The 19,732-nt window shown below is 41.9% G+C and overlaps 1 protein-coding gene across 6 annotated transcripts in view; it reads left to right on the top strand.

Moving 5' to 3' along the window:
• Window positions 1-19,732, top strand: part of NEB (nebulin) — a 358,296-nt gene that overhangs the window by 185,949 nt on the left and 152,615 nt on the right. For all 6 annotated transcript variants that reach the window (XM_060256972.1, XM_060256973.1, XM_060256975.1 and 3 more), the window contains 7 exons: window positions 1,260-1,367; window positions 2,329-2,640; window positions 5,162-5,365; window positions 6,683-6,787; window positions 10,651-10,758; window positions 12,600-12,911; window positions 13,179-13,382. In XM_060256972.1, coding sequence (XP_060112955.1) covers window positions 1,260-1,367; window positions 2,329-2,640; window positions 5,162-5,365; window positions 6,683-6,787; window positions 10,651-10,758; window positions 12,600-12,911; window positions 13,179-13,382 — 1,353 coding nt within the window. The remainder of the gene's footprint in view (window positions 1-1,259; window positions 1,368-2,328; window positions 2,641-5,161; window positions 5,366-6,682; window positions 6,788-10,650; window positions 10,759-12,599; window positions 12,912-13,178; window positions 13,383-19,732) is intronic.

The raw sequence follows: 19,732 nt of genomic DNA, 5'->3' as shown, positions 1-19,732 counted from the left end.
TGTGGTGTTTTCATTAAACATGCATCCAAACGTTGGGAAGTGGGGAATCAAACATTGCTTCAAGGGGAGGGGGGAGAAGTTCTGGGAATTAACGTTGCCAATTCAAACTAGGGGACTGCCAGGAATTACTTTTCTGAAAATGGGCAGTGACAATGATATCTGGAAATCCTCCACATTGAAAAAAGATTTTTTTTTTTCGTTCATGTGGATTCTGTGTTGATCGGAGAAGCAGAAGCCCACCTCAGATTCCTGATTATCTGGTTGAGCACATATCTCCTGTGACTTTTTTTTTTAAAAAAGGTGGGGGGGGCAGAAGGTGGATGCCAAACATCCCAAGGGGCAGCATCCCGCATGAGCTGTCCAAACAGGAATAACCCGAATGTGTGCCGCTTCTGCGGAAGATTACCGGACTTTTGCCAGTGTCTAATAGCGCCAACATCAAACCGGGGCAAGTTGGGATGCTGACAAGTTGCATTCAAAGGACAGATGTGGTTGTCTGGATATGCTAATAAAATCCGAATGGAAACCGGGGGTAAGACGAGCTAAAGATGTGTGTGAACACACCCTTGTAGACTCAGATTAATCCACTTTTGTTCCTTGTTCCCAGTGCCAAAGAAAGTTGTGGAAATTACTTTTCTCTTGTTATATGAGAACAAGACATTGGCTTGTCTCCCCCCCCCCCCCACACCCCCAGTCTTGGGATACTAATTGCAACAAGGAAGTTCTAATGATTCCATTGATGCAGTGGCTCTTGCTGCACCACTTGACATATGGGGGCAGATGCATGAATTAAGTATTTCTGCTACTACATTTTGTCAGAGTAATTCTGAATGGGTGTTTTCGCACTCACCTTCAGCCGGCGCCGCGACCCTCTTGACGACGGAGGATCTGTGCTGATTTCCCACACAAAGCGCTGGAGCAACCAGAAGAGCCGCCAATTTCCGGCGCGAAGCCCGCTCAAACGCAAATCGCCAGGAAGCAGGAAAACGCTTGAGCGGGCTTCGCGCCGGAAATTGGCGGCTCTTCTGGTTGCTCCAGCGCTTCGTGTGGGAAATCAGCACAGATCCTCCGTCGTCAAGAGGGTCGCGGCGCCGGCTGAAGGTGAGTGCGAAAACACCCAATAAGTCACACAGTACTCTTTATATCTGCTTGTCTGTATGAATAATCTTGCAAAAGAAGGCAATATGTAATGATCAATCAGAATTGTCCTTTTTTTAAAAAAAAAATAACGGAAGTTTTTTTTTCATTTTTTAAAAAAGAGCTTATATAAGCGTTCACTGGAAGAAGCAAGGAAGAAGGGCTATGATTTGCGAATTGATGCCATTCCAATCCAGGCTGCCAAGGCATCGAGAAATATTGCCAGTGATGTGAGTAACTATTTTATTGAGTCTAAGATGAATAGCAAAATTCCCAAATTAACAGTTGGATCTTCATGATGTTCTAAATTCAGTAGGACTTACTTCCAGGTCAGGTTAATATGCTCTGGTGGGTGTTAACACAGCTCAAGCCTATGTATGGTTACTCAGAAATGTCCTGCTGAGATCAGAGACTCCCAGGTATGTTTACTCAGAGATAAGGCCCATTGAGTTTAGTCTAATACTTAGATGCAACAAGCAGATCTAGGGACTCAGAAAAAGGGCTCCTTCATGCTGTTGGAGTGCACTAAAAAAGTAGGATTGAACAATTTAATCCTTGTTCTTCATGATTACCAGTGAGGACTGGGCTGTGCTGAGGAATTCTTTATTACAATAACAACTTTCCCCTCACATTTCAAACAGAGTTATATTCCATAGTTTAGTTTGTCCCTGTATTCAAACTATGCAGTGGGTGAATCTCCAATTCTGTGGAAGTTAAGTCTAAATGGTAGTTCAAAGTCAACAACTAGAGCAGAACATTGGAACTCATATGCTAAATATAGACTGTTTGATTATTTGCTTTATTGCTGCTGGACATATTGATTGTCTTAACTTTTATGTAATTTAGTTTCTTTACTATAAAGAAAAGAAAGTTCTCCAGAGTGCTTCATGGCTACCTTGTAATAATGAAGAATTTCTTCCAAATTTTTATATAAAGATTTAGCTAGCCTATGCCATTTATGATTCAGAGGAAACATTATTCATAACCAGGTGAGGAATTCAGTTAGGCTATCACCTACGTATATGATTAGCTGGTAATGAGAGTTTGTGACACTCTGGGATGTCTCTTCCTGATATAGCAGGAAGTAGCCTTGCAGTGTTGGGGTTTTTACTTTATATGGGTCTCTTTCTGGAAAATAGAACTGGTGCTTTCTCTTAGAAGTGCATGCATTTTGTTGTTTTGTTATTACAGTACAAATACAAAGAAGGTTATCGCAAGCAGCTTGGTCACCATGTGGGAGCTCGCAGCGTACAAGATGACCCTAAACTTGTGCATTCTATGAATGTAGCCAAGATGCAGAGTGAGAGGGAATACAAGAAGGACTTTGAGAAATCAAAGACCAGGTATACCAGTCCTGTGGATATGCTTGGTGTCTTATTGGCCAAGAACTGTCAGAAACTGGTCAGTGATATTGACTACCGCCATTACCTGCACCAGTGGACCTGTCTGCCGGATCAGAATGATGTCATCCAGGCTAGAAAGGCTTATGAACTACAGAGCGATGTGAGTACCATTCGTTCCAAACTTACATATGCTTGCATCAGCCCTGTCATATAAAGCAAGTGTGAGTTGGTCATTCCAGTACTGGCTTCAACAATGTCAGTCAAGTGATGAAATCTGTACATATTAATTGTGGCAAGGTATATGAACTTCACATCAGTAATAGATCCATGGATCTCATCTCAGTGAAAGTCCAATTTTGAAGGTTGTAGAAAAAGTAGTAAAAGCTTCTGAATGATTACAACAGAGCTGACTGAAACTGAATCCAATGAAGATGGAGGTTCTGTATCTGCATTGAGGGTGGAGGGAAGAGGTGTCTAGGGTTGGGAATCCAACTTCCAGCTCTCAGTGGGGTATTGTTGGTGAGGGTGAGGAACCTCAGGGTGACTCTGGATGCCTCACTTTTGATGGAGGACCAGGTCTCCACCTTTGTTTGATAGGCCTTTTATCACCTTAGGCTGGTCAGGCAATTGGTTCCCTACCTTACCCCGTGGGACTTAGCTACAGTGATCCATGCAATTGTCACTTCCAGATTGGATTACGGTATCTCACTCTTGCCTTCAACTTGATCCAGGAACTGCAGTGGGTGCAGAATGCAGAGCACCAGTGCTGACAGTGACAACTCTGCGGGCACACGTTCAGCTGGTGCTCCATGAGATGCATTCACTGTCAAGGCTGTGGTTTTGACCTTTAAAGCACTATGCGACCAAGGCCCTCCAAGACCATCTCTCTCCATATGTGCCCTGCAGAGCCCTACGCTCTTCAGACCAATGCCTTCTGTTGATCCCCTGTCTGGAAGACATATGTTTAGCCTCAAGCAGACTAAACCAGGTTTAGCCTCTGCCTTGGCCCCATCCTGGTGTAACATGCTCCCACTTGAGATCAGGGCCCTGCAGGGCTTGTAAAATGGAGCTGTTCCTCCAGGCCTTTGGCTGAGGTGATGGATGTCCATTATATCTGGGCCTCCCCTGTGATGCAGAGACATTGTCAAGCATTGTATACTTATTTTCTATAATAGTGTTCAGATTCTAGAATGATTACTAACCCTGAATTAAACCTATGCACATCAAAGTAGCAACCCCCTCCTTTCTTCTTTTGCTTTGACTAACAAATGCAGGGATGTCCTCTTTGAAGATAAGACCTCCTGGGACATATTCTCAGGCTCAGCAAGGCCTGGACCCAGGATGTGCTAGCCGCAATATAGATAAGGAGCCTAGCGTGTGAATTTCACACGTGAATGTAGAATTGTTTATAGAACCTTGGATGTGCCATTTTAAAGCATGTATTCTAGTATTACAAAGCATCAGTTCCGGTCTCCTGCTCAACTGAGCCACATGGATTATCAATAAACCTAACTTTGTTTCAAAACCCAAGGACTGGTTATTTTGAAATCTCATGCTTGACAGACATGTCTAGCAATCAAAGATCTAGAGACTCTGCTGATTGGGTTCCTCACCACAGTATTGTCTACAGGACAATCACATTTAGTCACCTGATGCCTTAGCCAGGACTGCTTATAGACTATTTTAACTCTGTTGTAACTGACCTATAAATCTGTATATTACAGGCACTACACTTGTTGAGTTGACTAGTGTAACCTGCCCTGAGGCCACTTGTGAGGAGGGTGGGATATAAATCAAAACAAACAAACAAAAAGTGGCTATGTGACATCTGAAGTCATTGCTCAACAGTGTCCCTCTCAAACTAGCTGTCAGTTCCAAGTCTCAGGTCTGAGCTGTAAAATGTAATCAAAACAGGAGAGTAACTGTGTGTGCAGATGTGCTATTTCATTTCTGAGATTGTGGCTTTAGTGTCTGGGTTGCATCTAGAAGACTCAGGTTCACTCTGAGTCTCTGTTGTGGAAGCTCTGTTGTGGAAGCTTCCACTCTGTTGTGGAAGCTTGCTGGAGAGTGATCTTCAGCTAGTGAGCATTTGTTAGCCTTGTTACATCACTGTTTTTGTTGTTGTGAGATGCATGAGATGCATTCACTATCAGCAGAGTACCAGCTCCAGTTCAAAGCTATGGTTTTAATCTTTAAAGCACTATGCAGCCAAAGAAATATCAGAGGAGAGGAGAAGCTTCTTTGGGTCCATATCAAGCAGAAATGTGGGGCATAAATATTTAAATAAATGTTTTCAGGAAAAAAATTATCCCAGAATCCTGTTAGTTTAGGAATAAACCACTGATTAAAACATATATTTCGTTTTCAAATTATCTGTGTAAATTAAAATTGCCAGAGCTCACACAAATATGATCTACCCCTCAGTCTTCTAATATTTTCTGATCTAAACAGAAATTTCTCTCTCACTTGGCCACATGCCAAACCATTTTGTGATATGGCAAGCAGATGGTAGTAGTTTGCCAAAAATAGTCATAAACCCCTCCAGAGCTTACTTTGGAGAGGATTGTTGTCTCTCCCCGCCCCCCCCCCACCTAAACCATATTGTGTAATTTGAGTGATTCTTCCTCTGTTTCCATTATAAACGTTAAGTAACTGCCTTCCTTTGTGTTTCATGTACGCAGAATTACTACAAGTTAGACCTTCAGTGGATGAAGGGCATTGGCTGGGTCCCCATTGGTTCACTGGACACTGAGAAAGCCAGGAGGGCTGCAGATATCCTAAGTGAAAAGAAATATCGTCAGCCACCAGACAGTTTCAAATTTACTAGTGTGACGGATTCTCTAGAAATGGCCTTGGCCAAGCAAAACGCAGAAATAATGAATAAGGTGAGTGTGAACTGTTCAAGCAAGGAATAAGTTTTGTTGTATAAGCTATTGAGGAATAACACATTACTTTCAAATTAATGCAAGCTAGGAACCTGTGAGGAATTACCAGGGGGAGAGGAAGAATAACAGATTTTAAAAATGCTTCCTACATTCCCCTACAAATTCTATTAGTTTTCCAACACAGGTAGAAATCTATTGCTTAATTACTTTTATCCTACTTTTCTGTATTGAGGACCCAGTGACTTACAACACACACCCATCCATGCACACACACACGTGCACAAAGTCCAATAAAAATACACAAAAGCGGGAGGGAGGGGAGGCTTCTAAGTACATACCAGGTCCTCCTCTGTCTTCTGAATGCTCTTCTATCCAGACTAATAGCTGAAGGACAGGCTTCTGAATTGACTTGATCTTGCAGGGAAGTGGACTTTACAATTTCATTTCATCCCTTCCTGTGCTTTGCAGAATCCATGTGGTTTAGATCAAAAAGCAAAAATCAGCCACAGTGTGTTAAAAGTATTGCAGGTACCTCAATTAAAAGAGCATATTTTTTCTGTATACGGTTTGTGCTACAAAGTTAAAATAAAACATGCACGTTCAATCTTAATAGGTTTCTATAAGGATGAATAGAGAGCCCTGTGGTGCAGAGTGGTAAAGCTGCAGTACTGCAGTCCGAACTCTCTGCTCACAACCTGAGTTGGATCCTGGAGGAAGCTGGGTTCAGGTAGCCAGCTCAAGGTTGACTCAGTCTTCCATCCTTCCAAGGTCGGTAAAATGAGTCCCCAGATTCCTGGGGAGAAAGTGTAGATGACCAGGGAAGACAATGGCAAACCACACTTGCCGTGAAAGTCTGCCATGAAAACGTTGTGATGCAACTTCACCCCAGAGTCGGAAACGACTGGTACTTGCACAGAGGACTACCTTTTTTTTTTATATATAAGGATAAATAAATGTTTATGGAATGGTCAAGCAAGCAAAGTCTGCACATTCCTCATGCACTTTGACTTCATATAGTTTAAGATTTTTTTTTATCAGTTATTGTGAACCCCCCCCCCCCTCCCGAATGACAAGAACCTGGGCCCTTTTAGATAAGCTGTGCTTAAAATCTGAACAAATAAATAAGATGTTTGGAATGGATCTTCTCATTATAAAACAATAAAGGCTAAAATAAAATAAGCAAAACTGGTAAAGTAGTTGAATTCTCTCAAGGAAACCCATTTTCATTTAATTTAATAGGAAAGCTCTCTCCGTAAAAAATGCTGCTGTATAATTGTTCCTATAACAGCTGTTTCTTATTCTGATGTCGTTTCACAGCGCCTGTATACTGAAGCTTGGGATACTGACAAAAGGACAATTCATGTGATGCCCGATACTCCTGAAATCATGCTAGCGAAATTCAATAAGCTAAACTACAGTGAGGTGAGTACAAAAATGAACAAAGCTGCCATCTCATGTATACCAGCAGATGTTGCTGCATCGAGCAATCATAAGCACAGCTGGTAGTGGGCATGGACTGAACGATGTGTGATTACCACCTTCCAAGCGTTGCTGCAAGAGGACGCATCATACTGGTGCTTCAGGAATTAGATGGTTTGTCCACAGGTATCCAGGCACAATTCAAGGCCCATCTTTATTACCATGAATTGGTAGTGGAATGTGCCGCAAAGTTGCAGTGGGCTAATGGAGACCCTGTAGGGTTTTCAAGGCAAGAGATGTTCAGAGATGGATTGCCATTGCCTGCCTCTGTGTAGTGACCCTGGACTTTCTTGATGGTCTCCTATCCAATATGAACCAGGGCCAAGCCTGCTTAGCTTCTGAGATCTGATGAGATCAGGCTAGCCTGGGCTATCCAGGTCTGGGCACCATGAATTGGAGCTATACAGGGTCCAGAAAGACAGGTTCTTTCTCAACAAAGCTTACAGACTAAAGTGTACACAGGAGAGCTTACAATGGAAAGGGAAGTGCAGGGAGGTGGAGATACTTAGTTACACATGTTTGAGCTTTGTTTTAGGTGGCTATGACTTTAACCCTTGCCTGGGAGTAAGCCCCATGACATAACAGGACTGCTCCCTGCATCAAAAGTTTCAGAGACAAATATGAAGGGATTTGAAGGAAGGTGTGAGATGTGGCACCATGCAGGCATTCTGAGAGGCAATTTCAGGTAGCAAGAGGGAAGGGGTGACATTCTGAAGGAGCAGATCTTTTGAATGGCTCAGAGTGGTGGTGTGAGAACACTGATAATAAAGAGCATAAATGCTGGGAGACAAGTGGAGAGTTAGGTGGGGAAAACAGCCATGGAGAGCTAAGAACAAACAGAATGACCAGGAAGCCAATTTAGATTTCTAAAGAGGGGCAACGTGTGGTCATAAATAGGGTTGGGCACAAACTAGGAAAATGCAATTTGGTTTGTGGCATGCCTGGTTTGTGAACCACAAACCATCATGAACTTTTAGAGGCTAAAAAAACTAGTCTGGTGAAGATTGACTTTACAAGATGGGTGTCCCCATCTCTCCTTGTTTCCGATGGAGGAGTGGGAAGCTGCAAGCCCAGCAGAACCAGTGCAATGTGCTAGTGCCCAGCAGAACCCAGTGCCATTGCAGCAATACAAGCAAGTGGAAGACTAATGTCAAACCAGAGGATCCCTGCAGTTACAATGTGCAGCACACCCAACAGAACCCAGTGCCACTGGCACTGCAGGCTTAACGGGACTGCTTTCAAAACACAGAGTCACAATAAATCCAAGTAAGGGGAGTGATTTTGCAAGCTCTGTGCAAGAAAATGGGAAGGGAACACAGGAACTCCAGCAAAGAGGGAATAAACTTTTGAAACTGACATTACTCGATTTAAACTCACAAGAGAGTTTCCAAGGCTGGAGAATTCTACCCCCCTGTTGCTTTGAAGTTTGGTAAACATTTTGATTGAGCTGAGATAGTCTGTATGGAAATGTATCCATTTACAAACTGCCACAAACCTCCATGGGCAGCTTGAAAGTTTGTGGAAGGTTCCTGCTTGTTGGCCTGCCAAGAACTTCATTTTGTGAACTATGAACTGGCCATAGTTCATCACAAACTTTATTTCATGACCTGGTTCATGCCTAACCCTAGTCATAACAATAATGTTTTGGAAAAATGGATACTGTATAGAGGAGAGGGATATTGAGGTGGGAAAATTGAAGTCTAGGAAGTAGTAAAAAATAGCAGTGACTGGAGTTTGAACCAGAGCTTTTTCAGAGGAGCTGTAGTTCAAAGGCCATATTTCCACAGTGGTATGGAAGCTGTGTACTAAGATGTGATTTGCAGATGTTGCTATTTTCACTAATGTTACCTGTGATGTGTTTTATAGATTTGATGAAAATTTTATGATGCTTTGAACATGTTTTGAATACTCTTCTTTAATACTTGAGTGGCGTGTGTTATGAATTGCTTTAAAAACTGCATGTTAGAAAGCGGAATATAAATAAAATAAAATAAAAAGTTCTCTACCTGGCCTCCAAGTTTGGTGAGAATTAGATTTACAGGGTCCTATTTATGACCCCTCAAAAAGATGCCCTCAGGAAAGAGCTTTCTGGGAAAATGACAGGTACAGATTCAGGAGGTTCAGGAATCTATAGAATGGACCATGCAAGCTAGAGACATGCAGGGGACCTCCCCATGTTGCTCCTCTACATGCCCTCTAAGTTATGTGCAGATTGAACCTAGGGGGTCCAAGTGATGCCCCCCAAAGAAGATGTCCCCAGGGAAATGCTTTTGGGGGAAATGTCAGACCCAGGTTTAAAAATGAATAGAATGAACCCCCTGCAAACTACATATACCAAATGCAGAGGGTACCTTACCCAGAGCCCTGTGGTGCAGAGTGGTAAACTGCAGTACTGCAGTCCCAGCTCTGCTCACAAACTGAGTTTGATCCCAGCAAAAGCTGGATTCAGGTGGCTGGCTCAAGGTTGACTCAGCTTTCCATCCTTCTAAGGGAAGGAAATGGCAAACCACCCCATAAAAAGTCTGCCATGAAAACATTGTGAAAGCGATGTCACCCCAGAGTTGGAAATGACTAGTGCTTGCACAGGGGACTACCTTACCTTACCCTACCATATGCTCCTCTACAGTCTCTCCAAGTTGATGACGAATTGCATTTCTGGGGTCCCAGTTATGGACCCCCTCAAAAGGTCTCCTCAGTGCTGTCTCTGGAAAAGACAGCTGCAGTTATAAGAGTCTATGGAATGGCTCAGGAACAAGCCAGTGACACCAAACTCAAGGGGAACTTCATAGAATCATAGAGTTGAAAGGGACCTCCAGGGTCGTCTAGTCCAACCCCCTGCATAATGCAGGAAACTCACAAATACCTCCCCCTAAATTCACAGGATCTTCATTGCTGTCAGATGGCCACTTGTAGACCCCCCCCAGCCACTTGTAGATGGTAGACCCCACCCCCCCAGCCACACACAGGAAGTAAGGCAAGAACCCCCCTATGCTTGCAGCCCCCCCAAGTCTCCAAAGGCAGGTTCTGAAGAACCGAAAGGCACACATCCCCAATATTTTGACAGGGCTTTCCAAAGTATCTCTACAGCAGCTTGGCAGAGACCCCAGCAAGCACTGGAGCTCAGTGAAGCATGTCCACAATGTTCCCAGGCCCTCTCGGACCCAAGAGTTGCTGGTCACAGCCCACCCCTGGGTGAAATTTCTGGTTATTCATCATTAGCAGAATACATTGTACTGATAGGAGATCACCTCTTGTTAATTTCACAAATGCAATGGGAAGGGGTAGTCAAACAGGGGCTTGTTTGTACAGGCAGAAATGTTTGTTGAGTTAGATGTTTGCTGAGGTGGATATTTTTTCATGAGGTAGGTGTTGTGTTATGAGGTAGATAGTCATTCATGAAGTAGGTGTTAGGTAAGGGACATATTCATTGGAGGGTAAAAAGGAGGGATCCAGAGGTTTCTCAGTAGGGGAAATTCCAGGTTGTGACCATCCCTATATTGAGCTGGTACTCAGTGTCAAGCAATAAATGTATTCATTCCTTCATTCATTCAGCTTTTGTATCAACCTCCCTGCCCTCCCTGCCATTCATGCAGCTTTTATATCAACCTCCCTGCCCTCTGGGAAATGTGCTGAGTATGTTATATGGAAAGGCAGGGATGGGGTGGGGGGAGATGCACAACACAGAGGGATTAGCTTTGGAAAACAAAGAAGTAAAATGTGTCATACTTTCTACTGCTTTACTAGATTGTATTAAGTAAAATACATGCTTAATAAGGCAGAAGCCTAATAATTGTTCTTTTTCATAGAAATTATACAAACTGGCTATGGAAGAATCAAAGAAGAAGGGCTATGACCTGCGAGTTGACGCCATCGCAATTCAAGCTGCCAAAGCATCCAGAAATATTGCCAGTGATGTATGTGGCCATTTTGTTCCACAGAAAGAAATAATTTTTATGACACAGTATTTATTGGAGACCATGAACAGAATGTGTGATGATTATGGTGGATATGTCAAATAAGGAAGGTTTTAATAGAGAATTTTAATAGAGAATTCCAATGATTATTTATTTATTTTGATTTCTAAGCTGCCCTTCCTTAGGGCAGTGTGCAACAAAAGCAGAATACAATAAATAGTAGATATCAAATCAGCATTAATATCCTTAAAAATAACAGCTATAAATCCATAGTGTATCCAAGATAGCAGGGAAAATTTCCAGTTCCAGCTCTCATGGGGTCCTTAGGGTGGAGTGGGTGCAGAGGGGTGGAGGTAAAACATATTTTTAAAAAAACATTATTGAACTTACCATTGTGAACTGCTGAAGTTAAATGCAGCAAACAGACTAGATAAGCAGAAATAATAAACTAGAAGAGAAATCAAATGTTAGATAAAATGGAGGAAAATTATGTAGGATATAAGGAAATGGAGAAGATAAAGTGCTTTGAAAAGTTTTGCCAGTGTGTGAAGTAGAAAGAGATATAGTCTGATATGGAGACTATTGTAAAGCAAATGTTAAAGCATCTCTTCATGCAATGTGACAAACCATATTTGAGAACATCTTTCTGTGGAAAAAGGAAAAAACAAGCACTAACATGATATTGGGAATGCTTAAAGTAGCTTTTTATTTCCTGGCTCTATTGATGGATAAACATATCTAGATGAAAAAGGTGCTGTCCTATAAGTTGGGAATATTTTCACAAGGACAGTCCCTTAATTGAGCAATAGTTTTTTTTTAAAAATTTTATTTATGATTTATATCCCGCCCTTTCCACAAAAGTGGCTCAGGGCGGCTCACAACAGATAATAAGACATAAAATTAACTTAACATTTAAATATATAAGCAGTTAAAACAGTCAAAACATTTAAAACCTAAAAACATCGAACCTTGTGAAACCTTGTGAACCTAGTGAAAAGGATATCATCCAACATTTTTATTTGTTTGAAACAAGTTTATGACAAAAAATGCTCCATGATAAATGGAACTGAAAAGAAGCAAATTAATTCAGTTATGTCATTAGCAACATATAGGGTTCTGTAAGGTTGATGAAAAAAATAGATTTCATCTATTTATTTGTTTACTTAGCATAATTTATCCTGCCTTTCTGTCCTCATAAAGGCCAACAAGACAGCTAATAAATTAAAATGTAATAAAAATCACATTTTAAAACAATTAAAACACATCATTGAATCAATTAAAATCAGAGCTAAAGTATGTACAAAGACATATAAACAACAATTAAAACATTTGGTGAGAAAAGGGGGGGGGGGCACGGGGAGATCCAATGGAGTGTTTCTATCCATGGAATGCGACTTCCTCACCCCCTGCTCACTGCAGCCTGAAACATGTCTCCCCCCCGTGCTCTCCAGGCTACCAAGAACAGCCTTTCAGGGGCATTTTGGGCTACAGAAAGAAAGGTAGATGAGAACAGGTGAAAATCCTTCAATGTGTAGAAAAACTACATTGTATCTAAGCTAAAATTTTTAATCTGAATTCTTGCACAGGATTCCTGGACAGAGAAGTTACAAAACTGACTACTTAAAAGAAAATGACACCCCCCCCCAACCCAAGATTATACAAGAAGCTTGGTACTAAGGATCATACAAAGAAGATGCTATGCAATATCCCCACAAATGATAGGTTCTTACAGTAACACACTATATTAACACACGATCAGGGTTTTTTTTTTTATAATGCAGTTATCTAATAAGTACTCTTCCAGGCAGGCAATTTATATTATGTTTGTGAATTTATTGCAGTACAAATACAAAGAAGGTTATCGCAAGCAGCTTGGTCACCATGTGGGAGCTCGCAGCGTACAAGATGATCCTAAACTTGTGCACTCAATGAATGTAGCCAAGATGCAGAGCGAGAGGGAATACAAGAAGGACTTTGAGAAATTGAAGACCAAGTATGTCAGTCCTGTGGATATGCTTGGTGTCTTATTGGCCAAGAACTGTCAGAAACTGGTCAGTGATATTGACTACCGCCATTACCTGCACCAGTGGACCTGTCTGCCGGATCAGAATGATGTCATCCAAGCTAGAAAAGCCTATGATCTACAGAGTGATGTGAGTACCACATGTAAAATACATAAAGTAATGAATAGACTTGAAATGTCCTACAGCTGTTTCACCCATTTTAACCAGGCACCACAGATAAGTCACCAGTCAGATTTTTCATATCACTCTGTGTCGACTCCAGCACAGTCTTTTTCAATGGGGATAGTGCATTCTTTCACCTAAGAATGATCCTCAAGGCATTGGATCCATGTGAGTCAGCTTCTAAGAACTTAATACTGTGTGAACCAATTCAGAGCTAATATGTTTATGTTTCAGGCTGTTTACAAGTCTGATATGGAATGGCTGAAAGGTGTTGGGTGGATTCCTGTTGGGTCTCTGGAAGTTGAGAAAGTGAAGAAGGCTGGAGAAATCCTAAGTGACAAAAAATACCGACAACCACCTGATACAATCAAATTTACCAGCGTAACGGATTCTTTGGAGATAGAGCTTGCAAAACACAATGCTGAGACAATGAACAAGGTAAGCATTGTGGTCAGGTTTTCCTGGTTTTGCATCGATTTTTTTTGGTGCATGTTTACTTCACGTAGGATGCAGAGAACTATGAGTGGAAGTCCACTCACGGAATACATCTTTCCTCTTTCCCCTTCTCACCCTTGCGATTCCTGGCATGTGAATTCTGACCACTGGATTATACATTGAGGTGCATTGCTTGGCATACAATGAGGGGTTTTAATTACAATTTCCACCTCACTCTGAAACTGGGGAGCCCTGCAAAGCTGAGGGAATGATGAATGCACCAGCTACTTTTATACTACAGACCTCTCTTGGTAATCAACCTTGTTTGTTTGTTTTTTTAAACATAACACTTTTATTTATCAATTGCATGTACACAACTAAATTATACGTAGACAAACATAAACATACAAAACCCACCACCCAACCCTCCACCCAAGGAGCTTACAAGGCTTCACCATAGCACAATTCCGATTTCCTCATGGTAAGTCCGATGCTTTTTATCCAAACATATAAATAGTCCCATGTCTTCCTACAATCTCGTATATTGCCTCCTCTTAATCTTACATTAAAATGTCCATCTCAGCTGCGTCAAATAACTTTTGTAAAAACTCTCCCCTGTCTGGCAGTTTACAGACTTTCCAGTATTTCGTGTACAAAGTTCTCACGACTGTTATTATATGTAGCAACGGTTTCTTCTCTTGTCTGGGTAGGTTCCCTTTATACACATTTAGTAGGTATAGCTCTGGGGCATGTTGAAGCCTTGTTTTTAATATTTTTTGAGCCCATAAATTAATCTGGGCCCAATATTTTTTGGCAAATTCACACTGCCACCAGATATGAAAGAGAGACCCTTTTACTTTCCTACATTTCCAACATTTGTTGGAATACATTGGGTATATTTTACTCATTCTTTCAGGTGTTAAGTACCACCAGTACATCATCTTGTATATGTTTTCTTTAAACACTGCTGATTTTGTTAATTTTAAATTTTGTTTCCAGGTTTTTTCCCATTCTTCCATCTCAATATTAATCAACCTTGTTAAGCCCTGTACACAAGAGCTACTTACCTTGAGCTACTCCCCTAGTCTATTCCTGGGTGCCAAGGATTGCATAGCTCCTACAGTTTACATGTCTTATCAGCTCACTGCAGGGCCTTTTGCCATAGCCAAGGTGTTTTTTTCTACGCAAACTCAAATGGCACTTGAAGGGAACACAGTGATGCTCTTTCTCATCTGCTCAGGAAGATGGCTAGTCAGAAGGCAGAGCCTTGAAAGGGAAACCACACAGTTCTTCTGCCTCCTCAGTGCACCCCCTCCAATCGATACGGCAGTTAGTCCACACAGGTCACAATAGCTGCAGGGAAGGAGGAACATGGGAAAGATTTCTGATCCTTGCATCCACAGGTCACAGCTTGCAACTCATGATGCTGATATATCCAAATCCAAATACCTTTATTGGCATAGAAATAAAAAGTACAGCATAGCAAATTTACATGGAGTTTCAGCTATAAAAACCAGTCAAACATCAAGAAGGGGGAGCTAGCCTTTTGCTCCCTGATTGTTATGGCAGCCAAAAGGTACTTTGCAACCAGGCTTGTGATGTGGGAACATTGGTCAGATAGTAGAAAAAAAAACTAACTTCTCTTCAGGTAATCCATAAAAATTAGACAGAATAGGTTTGATTATACAGTCTCGCACTTCCCTATAAAAATCACAATAAAGTAAGACTTGGGCGACCGTTTCAAGGTGCCTTCCATTACATGGGCAGACTCTGTCCTCATAAGGGTGTTGGCAAACCTCCCAGACAATACCGCTGAGGGTAGAACATTGAGTCTTGCTAACATAAAAGAGCGGTGTAACTGGGGTGAAGTGATCTGGGAAAGGTAGGCAGCAGGCAGCCCATGATCTGGGAAGATACCAAATGCTAAAGGGGGACAAGTTTTATGTCCAGAAGAACAAAGGGACTGTTTTTCAATCTAAGATCCTCTGTTTCAGAATTCTGAATGCTTTCTTTTCACTTAGCTTACAGAGGTTGTCCAAGGGTACACCTATGGAATGTATTTTCTTCTGGATCTGACTATACCAAGTGGAAACGAAGGAATCTGCTAGCATCATATAACTCGCAGGGTCTGCCCTAAAGTGTAGGTGTAGCCAAAACTTTATAGTTAGTAGCCATGCCCTGGTCTCAATCAAATGGGTTCCAGTCTCTAGGCACATTGCAGCATAGCTGACACAGTTGGGGACCCCTAAAATGTGGCATAAAAATGCTGCCTGAATTTGCTCAAGTTGGAAATTGAGGGCGCAAACCCAAATGGGGATCCCATATAATGACTGAGAAACTGTTTTAGCATTAAAACATGAATGGCAGCTGGGACAAATTGGTTGCTGTTCTTGTAAAAAAAGCTAACCACTGCAGACGAGCTACACCTTGCTGAGATGGCTGCTTGCTTGCATTGTACTGTCCAGTTATGATTATATTGGAAAAAGACCCCCAAGTATTTGAAACTTTTCACCTGTTCAATATTATTTCCCTTGAGGCACCAGCTTTGTGGTTTCCAGGACTTTGAAAATACTAAAATTTTGGATTTTACGTAGTTTATAGACAGGAAATTTGTCTCGCAATATGAAGTAAAAGCGAGTAACAGGAGCTTGAGGCCCTTCTGCGAATGTGATACTACAACTGCATTGTCGGCGTAGAGTAATAAAGGGATAACGGATGGCCCGAGTTTAGAGGAGTGACCATCAATAGCTTTTAGAGAGGGGGCCAGATCATTCAGGAATAAATTAAACAAATAGGGGGCTAGAATACAACCCTGTTTGAAATGATTGGAAATGATCTTTGAAGTTAATGCACCTAGGTCATTATATCGCACTTGATAGCTATTAAGGGAATATATTTTACGAATAAGAAAAAGTAGGCATTTATCCAGACCCATGATGTCCAATTTGTTCCAGAGAAGATCCCTGGGAATAGAGTCAAATGCCCGCAAACAGCCTTCTTCCCCCTCTACCACTGTATTTCTCTATCAGATGGTTAAGAATTATACAGTGGTCCATTGTAGACTTGCCAGGACAAAATCCGATCTGTTCCCTACTTGGGAGATTTTGCTCTTTCATCCATGAAGTGAGTTTTTCCAGGAGGTGTCTCGCATATAATTTGCCTGCTGTGTCAAACCGACAAATTGGGCGATAGTTCTCTGGTTCTTGTGGGTCACCCTTCTTATAAATTGGGACAACTATGGAATTTGTCCATGATTAAGGCATGGTCCCTGTTTTATCGATCACTTTGAAGAGAGTTACCAGAGGGGAAGCCCACCAGTCAGAATTGTTTGTAAATAATTCTGGTGGGAGTCCATCTGGGCCTGGGGCCTTCCCTGCCTTCAAATTATTGATTAGATTATTAATCTCATAAGGACTAACAGGGGGCCATTCAGGTAGATCAGGGGGGATTTGTTCTTGCTGATCAGATACAATGGTCAGAGGGTCAAAAAATAAATGGTGGAAATGGTCCAGCCAGACCTCGGCAGGAATGGAATGTCTAGAACAGTGGCTCTTCACATCAGAAGCACCAGTAACTAATGACCAGAAAAGCTTACTGTTAGAGGCAGTAGAGGCACTAATAAGTAAACCCCAGTTCTTAATAGATAATTGTCTTTTCTTATGAGCCACTGTATCTTTAAGCTTATTTTTCAGTTCGAAGTAGCTCAGGCGGATATTAGCAGTGAGGCTGTTGCGATAAGTGTGATATACTGCACACAGTTGGCGTTTCAGTTTTTGGCGTTCCTTATCATACCATGGGTCTCTCTTCCGAACAAGGGGACTGGATTTAGCGGTCGATTGCTGTTTATAAAAATTAATTATAACAGAAATTATATTGCTATAAATTTGAAGGGCCTCGGAAGGGTCCGCAGCTTCGGCCAGTTGCTGATTTAATTCCATTAATTTATTTGTTTGGAGGAACAGGTTAATGCTTTCTCGAACTGTCTCTGTCCATCTGACTCTTAAAGGAGCAGGCATATCGACAGGGCCCAGAGATGAATGACTAACAGCCTCAAATTTAAGTAATGTAATCAATGGAAAATGGTCACTGTCCAAGCTCTCACCCACTAAAAAGTCCACAATAAGTTTTCTCAGATTGCGAGAAACAATAACATAATCGACAACACTACTGCCTAATCTGGAACTAATTGTGTACTCCCCCAGCAAGCCATGTTGCATAGTCCCATTTAATATAGATCTATTAGAGGGGATACAAAAATTTGCCAGGAATATTCCCGCTGCATTAACATGGGGGTCCTTAGAGTTCCTTGAAAAAATCAGGAATTCGGGGAGGGAGTCGTGCAGGTCAAGACCCAAGGATTTACATAATGCGTAATTATCTTTAGCTATTCTAGCCTTAAAATCACTCATAATTATAAATTCGGCAGAGGGGTACTCCTGCTCCAGGTTCTCAATATACATGCTAACATAAGAACATAAGAGAAGCCATGTTAGATCAGGCCAATGGCCCATCCAGTCCAACATTCTATGTCACACAGCGGCCAAATATATATATATATATATACACACACATACATACATACATACATATATATATATACACACATACACACACTGTGGCTAATAGCCACTGATGGACCTCTCCTCCATATTTCTATCTAACCTCCTCTTGAAGGTGGCCATGCTTGTGGCTGCCACCACCTCCTGTGGCAGTGAATTCCACATGTCAATCACCCTTTGGGTGAAGAAGTACTTCTTTTTATCCGTTTTAACCTGTCTGCTCAGCAATTTCATCGAATGCCCACAAGTTCTTGTATTGTGAGAAAGGGAGAAAAGTACTTCTTTCTCTACTTTCTCCATCCCATGCATTATCTTGTAAACCTTATCATGTCACCCCTCAGTCGACGTTTCTCCAAGCTAAAGAGCCCTAAGTGTTTCAACCTTTCTTCATAGGGAAGGTGTTTCAGCCCTTTAATCATTCTAGTTGCCCTTTTCTGAACTTTCTCCAATGCTATAATATCCTTTTTGAGGTGTGGCGACCAGAACTGCACACAATACTCCAAATGAGACCGCACCATCGATTTATACAGGGGCATTATGATACTGGCTGATTTGTTTTCAATTCCCTTCCTAATAATTCCCAGCATGGCGTTGGCCTTTTTTATTGCAAACGCACACTGTCTTGACATTTTCAGTGAATTATCTACCACGACCCCAAGATCTCTCTCTCGGTCAGTCTCTGCCAGTTCACACCCCATCAACTTGTATTTGTAGCTGGGATTCTTGGCCCCAATGTGCATTACTTTGCACTTGGCCACATTGAACCGCATCTGCCACGTTGACGCCCACTCACCCAGCCTCAACAGATCCCTTTGGAGTTCCTCACAATCTTCTCTGGTTCTCACCACCCTGAACAATTTAGTGTCATCCGCAAATTTGGCCACTTCACTGCTCACTCCCAAAAACTGTTCCATGCTAAAACTGTTCCATTGTGCTGAAAGGTCTCCTCTCTTTAGACAAGGGGGTAAATATGCATTAACCATTATTAATGTTAGGGCTGATAGTTTAAACAAAAGCGCCTGGGCCAATGAAGAGCAAGGGGGCAGAAGGGTAGTTTCTGCTTTAATCTGGTAAGAAATTAAACAACACAGGCCTGCTCTACAGCGGCCCATTTGCCTAAGGTTAATTGCTGGCGTGGAATAGGACTTATAACCTTCAAATTGTATTTCACTCTGAGCCCAAGTTTCCTGGCATAATATAATATCAAATTGTTTGAGGAAAGTCCAAAAATCTGTGCTAGTCACCTTTTTCTTCCAACCTGCAATATTCTGGGCTGGTTCTTGGGCACCTTTGAATAGTCGGTTGGACTCCAATATCCAGAACTCTCCCCTGGTCAAGAAATACACTGCCATTTTTGGTGGAGTTTTTGAATGTCATTATTGGGAGAGGAGCCTCTGCAGGTAGATGTAATAAATCATCAGAGCTGGAGATGATTTGGGGCTCTATTGAAGATAGTGGAGTATAATCAGTATCGTAGGAGGATTGGTAGTTTCCAACATCACAAATTTAACTTGTGCTTCCATACGGGGAACCAGTGAGATCAAAGTTGAGCTGGGCTCGGTAGTCAGTGTACAGCTGTCATTCACTCCAATCCGAGAACTGTCCTGCAGGGCCGGGTCGCAGTTCTGGTGCAGACTTGCTTGCATTGCCAACCCCTTAAGCAGCCCTCCATCTGGCTCCTGGTTAGAAAGGGCTGCAGTAGGGATAACACAATCTGCCTCCATGCTCTCATGCAGCGTAACATCTGCAAAACTAGCACGTCGATTCTGCTCTGATCTGCACTTGAGCAGCTGG

Source organism: Heteronotia binoei, chromosome 16 (assembly GCF_032191835.1).
Source record: "Heteronotia binoei isolate CCM8104 ecotype False Entrance Well chromosome 16, APGP_CSIRO_Hbin_v1, whole genome shotgun sequence".
NCBI lineage: Eukaryota > Metazoa > Chordata > Lepidosauria > Squamata > Gekkonidae > Heteronotia > Heteronotia binoei.
This window is presented reverse-complemented; position numbering and strand designations above follow the sequence as displayed.